The 15933-nt window shown below is 35.6% G+C and overlaps 1 protein-coding gene across 9 annotated transcripts in view; it reads right to left on the bottom strand.

The window, feature by feature from the left end:
• Window positions 1-5108: 5108 nt before the first annotated feature.
• Window positions 5109-15933, bottom strand: part of Rbp (RIMS binding protein) — a 106521-nt gene continuing 95696 nt past the window's right edge. For all 9 annotated transcript variants that reach the window (XM_090162591.1, XM_090162593.1, XM_090162592.1 and 6 more), the window contains 3 exons: window positions 14445-14518; window positions 9528-9708; window positions 5109-6746 (listed from right to left, as the gene is read on the bottom strand). In XM_090162591.1, the coding sequence (XP_090018717.1) occupies window positions 6466-6746; window positions 9528-9708; window positions 14445-14518 (536 nt within the window). In that variant the 3' untranslated portion in view covers window positions 5109-6465. The remainder of the gene's footprint in view (window positions 6747-9527; window positions 9709-14444; window positions 14519-15933) is intronic.

Here is a 15933-nt window from a genome sequence, read left to right as displayed (position 1 = left end):
ACTGTTTTTAAAATGACTGTTATATTAAATTTAACAATATGAAACCGTAGTTGACGTTTTACTTGAAAAATGCGTAAAATTTACCACACGTTGCTGTTTTTTCTGTTATAAACGGCAAGCGCTAATATATAAGACAACTAATTATTATTTAGTTGTCAAATTGTTTTTTAAAATCGCACAAGTTTCATTTTAGCTTTAAATATTATAATATCCGATAAAAATATTTTTATATACTCTTTTGTATAAGTAGCATCCCACGCAAACTGCTATATAAATTACAACCCTTGTTCATCGTGTGCTTAATAATTTGAAACCATGGGCGCGTCAAGTTATCGAGATCTAAATCTTACCGTAAGATTTTGTTCTTGCAAGACAATTTCTTAGTTAAAAGAATTTAAAAAAAGTGTCAAGTTGTCTATCAATTTTCTTCGATAAGCTGGATTTGTAAAATAAGTAATACAACTTTAAAGGGAATATAACCTCAGGTATTTGGTGTGGAACACCAACGCTTGCAGCTCTGACCGCTCTTGCCTTTCGCTTTAAAAATGTTTGGCGCCACTGTACAGCGAAATTTGAAAAATTGAAGGGGTCTTCCATAAAGATTGCTTTGCAGGTTATATTCCCTTTAAGCCTGTTTGGAAATAATAGTTCTAAACGTTGCTTTAATTTAAAAAAAACGACAAAAACAATTACCAATATATTTACCATTTACAAGTCGTTGGCATTCTTCAGCGGAAACCTCAAAATTATAATTTATTCCCGTAATATCATCTTTTAGAGCTACGCCAAATAATTCATTGGCATTCGACGCCATCTTGAATCTTGTTAAAAACTACCTCGAAAGCGATCTTGGGAATCTCGCAAGATTTGTGAGATCAGAAGTTCTTGTTTCCGGTTTTGAAAATCGTCAAGTTAGCAAGATCGCAAGAAATCTTGCATTTCTTGCAAGAAATCTTAATAACTTGACGTACCCCAAGTTAATAGTTTACTTTCCTTTGGTTTTCCCTACAAAGGTTCGAACTAAACATGATCTACGACTACGAGAGTTGTAGTCATTTTTTATACTTACGATTAACTTTTTCTATTAGATTATGAAAATATTTTGTCAAAGTTTGTTATAATAATTTTAGTAATTGTTTAAATGATAAAAATATTTATATATTTCTATCATGAATTGATTAATAACATATTTGAAAATTTTTAATGTGATAATGGTTTGATCCGTAAAATATTTGATGAAATTTTAAGGTTGTGAACAGGTTCTGTATTAAATACGTTTGATAACTAAAACTACGGCAAACACTGCAATTTTACAAAAATTGGATTTTACGGTAAAAACTGCATGCATTTACCGTATTAAATACGTCTGGAATGGAGGTTAAATAAACAGCAATACTCTGTAAATATAACTTTATCTTGCTGTATTTTTAAACAGCAGAGTGTCCAGTAAATTGAACAGGAAGCATGACAATAAAAAAAACAGTCAGAGTTGGTTGTGAAATTAACAGCATTCTGCTGGCATCTATGCTGACCGCAGCTTACTGTAAAACCTACAATAATATTTTTCTGCGTGTATTTCTGTCGCCCTCCGAGGGTTCCAATATTGTCCGCTGCCTCCCATGGCTTTTCACACCTGCGGCGCTGATAATCGCTGATTGTGAAGGGAATAAAGGAAATTGATGGGGTCTTCCATAAAGAACGCGTTGGAGGTTCTATTCCCTTTAAAGGGAATATAACCTCAGGTATTTGGTGTGGAACACCAACGCTTGCAGCTCTGACCGCTCTTGCCTTTCGCTTTAAAAATGTTTGGCGCCACTGTACAGCGAAATTTGAAAAATTGAAGGGGTCTTCCATAAAGATTGCTTTGCAGGTTATATTCCCTTTAAATAATATTCCAAGAAATGAGGACAAATCTTACGTAGCGACCGATACCTGTAAGAAGAAAAACATATTTTTTTATATAAAATGTCCAGACCAGTGGATTTATTCGGTTATATTCTGATATTATTGGTTTAATAAAAAATGAAGGATTTGAAAACCTCAATTTGTTATCGCGAAAGAAGTGTAGTGATACCTAATTTCAGGTATTTGTATGGTTATAAAAGAGATAATCAGGTAAGCTAATAATACAATAACCATGACTAGGCTTAATGACGAGTTTTCATCGAATTAGTGTAGCGAGGCGCGAGTTTTTCTCGTGAGTTTTCCCGCTTTAAGACACACCCATTTCTACGAGCTTCATCATGGCCGTAAAAATCTTCCTTAGACATTCCAAGTGTATACCTATATAGTTTCCTGGTCACACTTATTCAGATAGTTTGGATTATATGTAATTAAAATTGAAATCTAATCTATAGTCTCCCCTTCCTTCCATGCGCTTATTTATTACTTCTGGCCATACACGACTTCGATTACGCGTTAACCGAACTACACAAGTTATGTGGTTTTAGCTTGCCATACTTATTTATTACTTCGTCAAACACACGGCTTCGATAACCCATGGACGAGATACTGAAGGACACTTCTCGGGCTGCCTTCTACCACGCTATCTCCAAAGTTTGACTGCTGTATCGAGGCAGATTTATCTCACGGGGGGGAGACAAGTGTTCGGGGGTAAAAACGGACTTTTCAGGGGCAAGATAAGTTATCACTCTCGAAACACTGTTGCCCTCTATTGTCGAATTTCGGAACTATTATAAATAAAATACTGTCTGATCTCGAGATAAATATTCAAACACTTTATTTTACGTTTTTAATAAAGGTATAAAGTGTTTTTTAATTACTTTCCGCTTGTTAAATCGCCAATAGACCTTTAAAAAATCGCACGCTGCCTTGTTTTAAATACACGTGGAGATTCGGTGGTCACGTGACGTTTTATTTGCCCCTGAAGCCAGCGCACCCTTGTGAGAGAATCGCGAATTAACCCCATCTCTAGTTGCTACGGAACGTATGCGGGAAATGAAAAGCGGCCCGAGAATTATCCTTCAGTAATTCGTCCATGGATAACCTCAATGACCCAGCAGGTGGTCCAACACAGCATGGCCATCTAACGGAAATGTGGGTTTTGTCAAAAGTAAAAACCCCTGCTTTCGGTACATGCTAACCTTCACACTTATTTATTACTTTTGGCCATACATGCCTACACGGCTTGTGCAGTCGACTTATTAATATTTTTACTTCATTACACTTATTTAGATAGTTAGGATTATATGTAATAAAAATTGAAATATAATCCCCCCTTCTTCCCCCATGGTTTGCCCATCCATGGTGAATTTGAATCTCCGGATGGGAAAAATCCGTCCATGGTGAATTTGAATCTCCGGATGGGAAAAATCCGTCCATGGTGAATTTGAATCTCCGGATGGGAAAAATCCGTCCATGGTGAATTTGAATCTCCGGATGGGAAAAATCCGTCCATGGTGAATTTGAATCTCCGGATGGGAAAAATCCGTCCATGGTGAATTTGAATCTCCGGATGGGAAAAATCCGTCCATGGTGAATTTGAATCTCCGGATGGGAAAAATCCGTCCATGGTGAATTTGAATCTCCGGATGGGAAAAATCCGTCCATGGTGAATTTGAATCTCCGGATGGGAAAAATCCGTCCATGGTGAATTTGAATCTCCGGATGGGAATCCGTCCATGGTGAATTTGAATCTCCGGATGGGAAAAATCCGTCCATGGTGAATTTGAATCTCCGGATGGGAAAAATCCGTCCATGGTGAATTTGAATCTCCGGATGGGAAAAATCCGTCCATGGTGAATTTGAATCTCCGGATGGGAAAAATCCGTCCATGGTGAATTTGAATCTCCGGATGGGAAAAATCCGTCCATGGTGAATTTGAATCTCCGGATGGGAAAAATCCGTCCATGGTGAATTTGAATCTCCGGATGGGAAAAATCCGTCCATGGTGAATTTGAATCTCCGGATGGGAAAAATCCGTCCATGGTGAATTTGAATCTCCGGATGGGAAAAATCCGTCCATGGTGAATTTGAATCTCCGGATGGGAAAAATCCGTCCATGGTGAATTTGAATCTCCGGATGGGAAAAATCCGTCCATGGTGAATTTGAATCTCCGGATGGGCAAAATCCGTCCATGGTGAATTTGAATCTCCGGATGGGAAAAATCCGTCCATGGTGAATTTGAATCTCCGGATGGGAAAAATCCGTCCATGGTGAATTTGAATCTCCGGATGGGAAAAATCCGTCCATGGTGAATTTGAATCTCCGGATGGGCAAAATCCGTCCATGGTAAATTAGCAGCTCCGGATGGGCAAAATCCGTCCATGGTAAATTAGCAGCTCCGGATGGGCAAAATCCGTCCATGGTAAATTAGCAGCTCCGGATGGGCAAAATCCGTCATTATCATGGTAAATTAGCATTTCCGGATGGGCAAAATCCGTCCATGGTAAATTAGCAGCTCCGGATGGGCAAAATCCGTCCATGGTAAATTAGCAGCTCCGGATGGGCAAAATCCGTCCATGGTAAATTAGCAGCTCCGGATGGGCAAAATCCGTCCATGGTAAATTAGCAGCTCCAGATGGGCAAAATCCGTCATTATCATGGTAAATTAGCAGCTCCGGATGGGCAAAATCCGTCATTATCATGGTAAATGAGCATTTCCGGATGGGCAAAATCCGTCCATGGTAAATTAGCAGCTCCGGATGGGCAAAATCCGTCATTATCATGGTAAATTAGCATTTCTGGATGGGCAAAATCCGTCCATGGTAAATTAGCAGCTCCGGATGGGCAAAATCCGTCATTATCATGGTAAATTAGCATCTCCGGATGGGCAAAATCCGTCCAATGTAAATTAGAATCTCCGGATGGGAAAAATCCGTCCAATGTAAATTAGCATCTCCGGATGGGCAAGATCCGTCCATGGTAAATTAGCATCTCCGGTTGGAAAAAATCAGTCCCTTTGAGTAAAATCTAGCAATAGGGAATTAGGCCTACCGATTCCACGATGACAGAAAGAGATTAAAAACTAGTTAGTAGTTAATGAGTTTTAACTGTCGTGTCCGTGCAGATGTAAGAGTAGGTTTTCAAAGAACTTAATCCAACTTTTACAATTTTTAATCACTTTCAAAGCGAATGCAGGGTTTGACAGCGTGAAATTCCATACAATTATGCAAATTAACAAAGCTATAGCTTTAATAGTTCTTATCGGATAGTTTCGTTAATCTAGTGGCCATTTGTGCTTAAATTTTGTGTCAGAGTTTGTTTTAACGCAATTCAAGAACTCTGTAAATGTGTACAGAGAATTTGGCATTTTCTTTTGAGTCTTGTTAGTAATGAAAACCAAAATTAAGAAGCCTCTAACTATTGGTTCCGCGGGTAAGCTACATCGCGACTTGTACGTAAAAATGATATTTATTCTTAGCTACCGAAGCAGCATTGAGCTTAATTTTAAGTCATATTTTTTTGTTATTTTATACCAATCTAAAATCACTATTAGCCAAATATAAAAACATGAATTTATAACATAACCTGAGATTTTATTTAGGACAGTTTTGGAAATACGTTTTCCCCCGAATTGATTTAAATCTGAAATTTTTGTATTTTTATGAAACCTGAATTTTTTGTTTTTGAAAAAGTACAAAATCTTATAATTTTAATTAGATATTATTAATTTATTTAATAATATTTAATCTTTAAAAATAAGATTCGAAAGTGGTAATTTTAATACTATATATTATCATTTGTCACTCTAAATCTAATTTAATTCGGAGTTTAAAGGTACGTTTCAGCTTTATTCCAAAGTTTCAATTTAATTTTTTTAAACTTTAATAATTCAACTATTCGCTTCGTTACAGCCGAACCGTTCCTGTAAACGCCAAAACAAAACCTAGAAATTCTTTAATAGTCCATAGATAGCCAAAAATTTGATATATTTTTCTATACATTTTCACGCAATCAGATATGTAGACATGATTTCTTAACCAAAAGCAAGCGAGTTGTTGTTTTATTTACATCTTAACATCGAAACTTTTTTTAATATTTTTCCTTTTATTGTTGAAATTTCCCCCAAATCATACGTATATATTCCTTAGATATTATTTTTTTAGTTAATCTCGTTAACAATTAACGTTTAAAACCACATTTTTTTAAACTTTTTGAATAAAATTAAAAAAATACACACTTTTTTGTTATTATTAAGCGCTTTAAATTAGGTGATACAATCCCCACTCATTCATACAAAGTAAAAACATGAAAGTGAAATATTTTTTTGTTATCTAATATGAATGAAAAATGAATTTGTAGATACGATACACTGACATTGATGCAGAATTTTCGCTATATTTTCGCGCCAAGATATGCGACAATATTTTTTAAATTTATTTCACACTATTTTTTTTATATAAACGGTTTATTTGGAAGGGCCGACTTGAAAGTTTCACTTTTCGGCTTTGTTTTTATTTTGTTTTTGTTTCTGTAATTCTCCGCGAGATGTCGTTTGATTCCTACCACCTTTGACTCGTTCTCGGTGGCGCGTATTGTCCCTTGTTTCCAGTGCCCGCACCACTCGCCCCGGCAGCACTGCCCCCGTTCATATGCGCCGGTGAGTTGGAGTATTGGTGCGGTTTGTCGTAGGACGCCGCGGAACCTTTTTGAGCCCCCGCGGGCGGGTAACGGTTTTTATCCTGAGGGTTGGACGTCGGTCCGTAGTCTTTCACTACTGTGCTGTGCTGGTAAATGCCTCCGCTGCTCGGAGGGTGACTAGGGTGTGATCGCTCCCTGATGCCTGCATTTGGCGGGAAAAACATTGTTCATTAAGGTTAGAAGATTTATACCGTTTTCCTTTTGACTGCTCTCGAGCGCTCTAGATCGCTCTGATCAACATTTTATGTTCCATTTGCGTGCTCCGATCAAGTTTCGCGTGTTCCATTTCCTGCTCTCGGGCGCTCCGAGATCGCCCAAAACCGATCTGTCGGTTTCGACAGATCAACGGATCGAGATCGGAGCAAATTTTTGCGTGTTCCTTTTAGATTTTTTGGCAAAATGGCAGACCCAGACGCGAAAATTCAAATTACTAGCAGACGAAAAACAACAAAGCGCGGGAATATATTCATGAAATGATCCATTTGCGGTTTTACTCTAGTCGATTGGGGCGATATCTATGACTTCAGAGATAGATTTCGAGTGAATCTTGAGCAATCAAATGGAAAACGCTATTCGTATTCGTATCGGGGTAAGGGCTGGTTTCCACTCGGGCAAAAAAGTCTCGACGTTGTGTAGACGCAAAAATATTGTATTAGGCCTAAAGGGGATTTTTTGCGTTCTCGCTTAATTTCGTGACGTTGTTTCCGAGTGGAAACCAGCTTTTATTCAACTTTATCCTTATTGCATGAGAGTGCCATCTAGGTAAATTACTTATTAACATTATTAATTACATTGAGTAAAGATATCCATAATTTTACATAAATATTTACTGATAATATTTATTTTCTAAGTTATAAAATTAAATAAATTTTAATAAAATATTTTCTTAATTAATCATTAATTTTTTTATTTTTTAATCGCGACTAATAATTTACTCGTCATAACGATTTCAAATGTAAATAGTACACTGCTTAGAGTTATGCACTTTTTCAAAAAGTCATAATACTCGATATTTATTAGGTTTATAAAATGCTACAAGATGTAGTTTTCCCAGCACTAATTTTTGATAACGTTATTCAAACGAATAATCTCTCGGCTTGAGCGCCCCTAGCGGAAAAGTATTTTTAGAATAGTTTTTGCATTGAAGGGAATATAAAAACGAGCGTGGCGATACTCTGGCCCGTCGTCTGCTTACTATCTTACATTACTATTATCGAAAAAGCAGATATAAATCCTTTTAACAGGCTAAACCTAATTTTTAAATTTCATATAGAAAAAATAGCAGAAAACAATTAAAAAACGGGACCATTGAAGTCATAACAGACGATAATTAAAAATAATCCCAATGGAAGAAACCCAATTGTTAGCCGTCTGGTGAACAACTGATGAAAATATTAGCGAATAAGTAGATTAGTCCATTATGAAAAGGGATAAAAAAGCTAAACCCTACGATTGTGACCCGCAAAAATTTAATACAAACGCATTGTTTGTTGGAAAGGTGCACTTGTAGCGTAGAATGACCATTTAATTGGCACTAATTTGAAACCATTCAAATTGCTTAGTCTAGTTTGAAAAATGGCCACCATTTATTTATCGCGTGTAACTCACAAACTACCAAATCAAAATCAATAAAAGAAGTGTGATTCTTATTGTACAAAGGTCAAAGGTCATTGGTAAAATACGTTAATACCACCATGAGAAATGGTTATAATCAGCCGTTTTTATTCAAAATCCTTAATACCGAACCAATGGTGATTTTGTATAAAATAATTCTAGAAAACGTAATTAAAAATCGATTTTTAAAATTGTTCATTAAACCTTGTCAATTTGCTGTGGCAGCTCTATCGCTAACCTTATGACATCTTATGGGTAAAAATACCCATTCATAGCTTGCTCATGGGCGTGGCTTTTGTTCGTTGCCATGGTAACGCCTATAGGTCAGCCATGATATTAAGACGCTCTTGGCAATCACGTGATTATTTCGCAGGATAGTGTGGAGTTTTGCCACGTGATCTGTGACGTAAAATTAAATATCATGGTAGCCGTTTCAAGGCGGGGCTTATTTATGACGTATGCCGACGACGCTACAAGCAAGCACCCAATTGGCATATGTAACATAATTACTCAAAAGTATGCCACTAGCTCTATTTCTTCACTAACGGTTTGTTTCAGAGATATTGCGTCATCCGTACCCTACGTAATATTTGACGTCATCGAATCTCAAATGCCGATTATGCCGATTACGTCACTTTCTGTGAGAAGGACCGTACAAATTTTGAGAAGTGAGAATTCTCACTATCAAGGGAAGAATTCTCAGAATTTCGACGCAGCCCTGGTTGACTTTGTAGTCGATGGTGAGACCATAGATATAGGAAATGTATATAAAGGTCTAGATAAAATATTTCAAAGGGAGTGAATACGGAGGTGACAGCTAGCAGAAACGCGTAATTTCTGCAGGCTATCCTTATAAGGCGCTATCTATCGGTAAGAAAGCTCGTGCTATCGTCGCGAGAGCCATTGTCTCCGGCTTAAAAACTATACTAAAAGTCACCAACAGATGGTGTCTAAAGACTACGGCCTGCGGAAAGGTCAAGCACTTACGTTAGTACTAAAATGCTAAGAGAGCTCGCGCTCTTGGTCACGTGCTTTCCTCGGTGTCTGCTAGGTGTCAATTCCGTATTTTATGTTAGGCTTAGACGCCCCGAAATTTATCTAGACCTTTATATACATTTCTTTCATTACCTTTATATCTATGGGTGAGACTAGCTCTCAGTAAATATTTCACGAGGCGCACTTTTGGGTGTTATATCACTTTTGATCGTATTAAATAATAAGGCTGAGTAGCACCGCATCTATACGGCCTAAGTCGAATCGCGGCGCGCGTCCGGTGTAAATATTAGCAAGTAGGGTTTCCGAGACTCGCCTGGTGGAGGTCCTCCGTGTTCCGGAATAATGTTGTTGTCCCGATAGTCAGGGGGCGCCTCCGTCAGGAAATTGGAAGGAACCAGTCCTCTGACGCCGTTCAATTCCCCGACGTAGAAGCCATCCTCGTCCATCTCGCCGAAGACGTACAGAATGTCCCCGGTACGAAACGATAATTCCAACTACGAAACAAAAAAAATCATCAAATTTGACTTTCATTTTGCTCCTGATTTCTTACTCTAGGGTGTAAGGAGACGACCCGAGGTGATTTTCACCGATTTTGTTTAAATTCTGGGGATAAGAAGACCTTTGTGTTATTTGTAATTTCACAAAAGGAAAAGTTTCGACGGGCTTTAGTTTTTCTATGGCAACCAAAAATGTTTTTGATTACTTAAAATCTACTTTTCCCTATGGAGAAATCGCAGAATTGTAGGGTCCCTCCTTCGAAAAAATTTTAAATATTAAAAAAATAAATTATATTAAAATAATAAATTATATTAAAAAAATAAATTATATTAAAATAATAAATTATATTAAAAAAATAAATTATATTAAAATAATAAATTATATTAAAAAAATAAATTATATTAAAATAATAAATTATATTAAAAAAATAAATTATATTAAAAAAATAAATTATATTAAAAAAATAAATTATATTAAAAAAAATAAATTATATTAAAAAAATAAATTATATTAAAAAATAAATTATATTAAAAAATAAATTATATTAAAAAATAAATTATATTAAAAAATAAATTACATTAAAAAATAAATTATATTAAAAAAATAAATTATATTAAAAAAATAAATTATATTAAAAAAATAAATTATATTAAAAAAATAAATTATATTAAAAAAATAAATTATATTAAAAAAATAAATTATATTAAAAAAATAAATTATATTAAAAAATAAATTATATTAAAAAATAAATTACATTAAAATAAAATTATATTAAAAAAATAAATTATATTAAAAAAATAAATTATATTAAAAAATAAATTATATTAAAAAAATAAATTATATTAAAAAAATAAATTATATTAAAAAAATAAATTATATTAAAAAAATAAATTATATTAAAAAAATAAATTATATTAAAAAAATAAATTATATTAAAAAAATAAATTATATTAAAAAAATAAATTATATTAAAAAAATAAATTATATTAAAAAAATAAATTATATTAAAAAAATAAATTATATTAAAAAAATAAATTATATTAAAAAAATAAATTATATTAAAAAAATAAATTATATTAAAAAAATAAATTATATTAAAAAAATAAATTATATTAAAAAAATAAATTATATTAAAAAAATAAATTATATTAAAAAAATGTACATTGGGTAAATTCAGGTTAGTTTGGGTAAATGCGTGTACATTTTTTTATATAGTGTTTTTTAATATTTCATTTTTTTTTCAAAATAGGGACCCTAAAAATCTGAGATAAGTTAATTTCCATAGGGAAAAGTAGATTTTAATTAATCAAAAACATTTTTGGTTGCCATGCCAAAACCATATGGCCAAAACAGCCCGTCGAAACTTTTTCATTTGGGAAATTTCAAGTTACATAAAGGTCTACTTATCCCCAGAATTGAAACAAAATCGGTGAAAATCACCTCAGGATGATAAAATACGCGAAAAAGTAGATAAGTCCATAATTAAAAGGGATAATATAGCTAAATCCTAAACAAATTTGAAGAAATTTAAAAACTTTCTAATAACTCGTACCGATAGGTCTTCGAGCAACGCGAAACTCGGATCAAATAGATCTTCGAGTAATAAACTAAATTAAAAATAAATAAAATAGCCAGAAATTCCAACGGTAGACCGGTTTCGTTCTATTTGGAACTCATCAGTACCGTGCGGGAAATCTGGCTGGCGACTATCAAATCGAAAAGAGAAACTAAGCCTAAACATTAAAAATTTCAAAACGCGTTGCATATAGCAACGGAAAGCCGAAAAGGGGGAGTGTGGTGGAGAATAGTATATACGATAAGTTAAGTTAGAAGAAACCACCTATGGACTGTAAGTGAACATATAATAAGGAAAATAAAGATTTAGATGAAATTGAACGATTCATTGCTGACCGCGTAAGTAATATAATAATAATAAGTATGGCACTAACACTGTTGCCCAGTTCTGACTTGGACTCGCAACCGAACTGACAAGGAGACGACCTGAGGTGATAATCACCGATTTTGTTCAAAGTCGGGTATAATGTACACCTCTATGTAACTTGAAAAACCTGCAAGGGGAAAGTTGCATGTTATTTTCAATGGAAAAATCCCAAATCATGATGTCAAAAACGTTTTCGGTTGCCATGGCAAAACGAAAGCCCGTCGCAACTTTTCCCTTGCAGGTTTTTTAAGGTACATGGAGGTATACACTATACCCGAGTTTGAACAAAATCGGTGATTATTACCTCGGGTCGTCTCCTTGTGAGTAGTATATTATCGTCCTTGGTAATAATATATTTTACCTAGTTAGTTCTATGCTAAAACCTAAATTTTAATTGCGTAATAACTATGAAAATCAGTTTGGTGATACGTTTTGCTAATGTTCACACTTATTTTTATTATGTTACTTACGCTGACGGGGAACAAATATTACAGGTTCGATTTAAAGGTCCAGAGAATCGTTCAAATATCATTAGTTCCCCGCGCTAGTCCAGGAAAATAGGGCTGAACAAAATGACAAATAATGATTCGTCGGGTCGTTGCCCACATTATTATAAAGGCGCGTGCACGCCTACCGAAAGATGGATCTCTGATAGGGACCTAATAGGATTGTTTTCATGAAGTTCGTTATAAAATTATTCAAAGAGACATTTCATTAATAATAACATATGTAACATAATTACTCATAAGTATGCCTCTCTATAACATTTCCATTGAAAAAAATTCAATGAGACCTTGTTTCACGCGGAACATTCATTAAGCGGACCCAAAAATGGAAAATTCTTATAATCCTTGCGCTATTGAAAAGGTTACCAAGGAAACAAAATCTCGTGATCGCGAGACACGAGCTAAACGTGACATGGGCAAAGCCAGAAACGCGCGAGGAATTCTCACTAACTTCCGTTTCCAATCAGTAAAGTTGATGACGCGTATTTCGTCACGTCATATCCCGTGAACAAGGTTTCATTAACGAAAATACTTTTATGGCATACTTATGAGTGATTATGTTACATATGATAATAATAATAAAGCTTTATTTTGAAAATACCATTCAAAATTACTGTTTTACAAGGGAGTCCACACCACATCAAAAATTTTAAATTAAGGATTAACATTAAAATCTTACAACTATACTAAATACACCATATATCATGGCCAGTAACTCATTTTTGATACAATTTCTCTACATTTAGATTTAAAAGTAGAGTAAGACACAAGGGCGTAACCAGGATTTTATTCCAGGGGGGGGGGGGGGGTTTGAGGGAAAATTTCAAGGGGGGGGGGTGCTGACGGAAGTTTCACTGATTTTTATTAGGCACCCCCCCCAGTCATCAGCATTTCGGGGGGGGGGGTGTTTGAACCCCCAAAACATGGTAAGACATATTTGTTTTCAGCTCATTAGAGAAATTGTTCCATAATTAAACACCTATTATTCTTTGGTTTTGATTACTAAATTTGTTACGCTTAATAGACACTGCAAAGTTATCATTAAAGAGATGTGTCATCACCGTGCTTTTCTTAAATTCTGGGAACCTTCTTACAATAAACTAAACAAAACGTAATTTTCATCGCGAATTTGTTATAATGCAACAGTTTGCAACGTTATATTTTTTGTGGCTCTTGACTCTTGAAAACTTTACCGTTTCAAGTGGTCTGAAAACGAGAGAACCTAGTGGTCGAAATTGGCGAATAAAAATGTCAGAAATATATTGCAGAAATTTACCGTGCGTGGGTCTTTATAATAACGTAGGCAACGATTGGATATGCTCCATACCTCTACTTGGAATGCTTATCGCGGCAGATTTTCGTCTCGATGTGGCTGACGGTTTTTTGACGTCACTATGTTAACTATGTATGGGGTGGCGGAGCGGTTAGAATTTTCGCCTCGCAGCAAGAGGAGCCGGGTTCGATACCAGCTTGTGGCACTGGGTGAAAACTCGGAACAACTCCTTCCGCGTTGAGTTTGCAAGTTCTCTCCCCATTGGTTTCCGGGGTTTTCCCCCGAGCTTTTCGGGTTCTCCTTCCATAAAAACTTGTAGAGGTTAACGGTAATAGTTAGTGTAGGGAGCTGTTGGCGCGGGTGGCTTGCAGGGCTTGCCCCCACCCTCCTACGCCTGATTTAATGGCTTTAAAAGTCGCTTGACGACTTAGGCCTAGCTGATTATTATTATTATTATTAAACAACGTAAGAGGGGAGCGCGCGAAGAGGGGATTTGTTCTCTCGTAGGCGGGACCAAAGCCGTCAGAGTGATATTACCATACGCGATACGCCAGGATAAGCATTCCAAGTAGAGGTTTGGATTCCTGTCGAGCAGTAACAATGGAAAACGCTATTGATGGTTAAAAACTTTCAAGAGTCAGGACCCACAAAAAATATGGCGTCGCAAAGTGCGAACTAATGAATTATAACAAATTTGGGATGTAATTTAATTTTTTAGATTATGGAAAAGAATGGTGAGAAGACATATTTCACTAAATGGCTTTAATATAAATTGTTGTTTCAGCTCATTCGAAAAAGTGAATTGATTCCAAATTACAGAGCCTTCAGAAGCAAAGAAATAAGTCATCACGCCTTTATAATAATGTAGGCAACGATTTTACTGTGGTGCCTTCAAGTGCTCTCAGTAAAGTTGCGTATTTGTATTGAACCCGAGAAATCCCCGATATCAAAAATAAATATAAAGAACGATTCGACTAAAGAGAGACGCAGTTTCAGTCTAGTAATTCATACCTCGGAATCTACGTTAGGTGATAGTTCCTGAGGGTCGTAATCGTACAGAGATATCATCTTCTTTACTGGAACACCTTTGAAAATATTAATATGATTATTAAAAACTTAGAAGCGTATGTAATAGAGCCCCTCACCACCCCCAACGGAGGAAAAATAATTTAAACATTTACGGGTTTTACTTAAATATTTTAAATCCTTAGCTTAAAATATATTCGCAAACGAAAACTATCGATACGCCATCTTTTAGTTGCTGTTCAAAACTAGATAGATAGCTTATTAGCAATAGGGATGCACCGATATATCGGTCTATTTTTCTAATATCGGTATCGGCCAATATCGGCTTCGTTTAAGCCGATATTGGCCGATACCGATATTAGGAAAAACTTTTAAAATTTAGAAAATTCTCGATTAACTAACTAATGATAATAATTTATTTGATTGGCCGCGCCACTTACGCCGGACTTCAGAAGCTAGATCATACTTTTTTTAGACCGGGAATTAGGAGTGTAAACAAATAAAGAACTACGATATTCGATTTGTGATAGAAAATATGTATCACGTAAAATGAAAATAAATATATTCGGATATGCTCTTGCAAACTTTTTTCATGAAAAATTGACAGTGTACTGATTTTGTCATGTACACTACAGTTAATATCGTTCGATATATCGTGCGATATTACAGCCGATATATCGGTTGTGCCCAGTCGCTATTAGCATTTAACAGCCAGAAGCGTTAGGATTATAAGTTTACACTATTTTCCTCCATGGTACAGAGCCGTACTTAGTCCAAATGGCGCCCTGGGCCATAAACAAAAATGGCGCCCCCAGGACCTTAAGTAGAAATTTTTAAATTTTCAATATCTAATTTGAATGAAAATCATCGATTTTGTGCCCTAGCATTTTGGAGCCCTGGGCCCCTGCCCCTCTCGCCCTACCCAAGGGACGGTTCTGTTATGGTAACACAGAGCAATTTCATTTCCCAAATTTTGGTATTTTCCTCTAATTTGACAATAGTAGACGCTAGATCATAGCAGTGTTGGGCATTTTCGTTAAATAGCCGTTCTCTAGCATAAGATCCACTCACGCTCACGCATTTTGAACGGTAAAATAAGCGCTCCTCTCTATCCGCTCTTTTTTGAGTGGTTAATAAGCGCTCCTCTCTTTCCGCTCTTTTTTGAGCGGTTAATAAGCGCTCCTCTCTTTCCGCTCTTTTTTGAGCGTTAAAATAAGCACTCCTCTCTTTCCGCTCTTTTTGGAGCGGTAAAATAAGCGCTCCTCTCTTTCCGCTCTTTTTGGAGCGGTAAAATAAGCGCTCCTCTCTTTTCGCTCTTTTTTGAGCGGTTAAATAAGCGCTCCTCTCTTTTCGCTCTTTTTTGAGCGCGGAAATTGGCGCTCCTCTCATTTTCGTTTCGCGCTAAAAAAAAAAACATTTTGCCGCTCAAATTCGCTCATAATAACAAAAGCGCTCACAATGAGAGGAGCGGTGC

The sequence above is a fragment of the Leiobunum rupestre genome, chromosome 11 (genome assembly GCF_980474605.1).
Source record: "Leiobunum rupestre chromosome 11, qqLeiRupe1.1.hap1, whole genome shotgun sequence".
Classification (NCBI taxonomy): Eukaryota; Metazoa; Arthropoda; class Arachnida; order Opiliones; family Sclerosomatidae; genus Leiobunum; species Leiobunum rupestre.
This window is presented reverse-complemented; position numbering and strand designations above follow the sequence as displayed.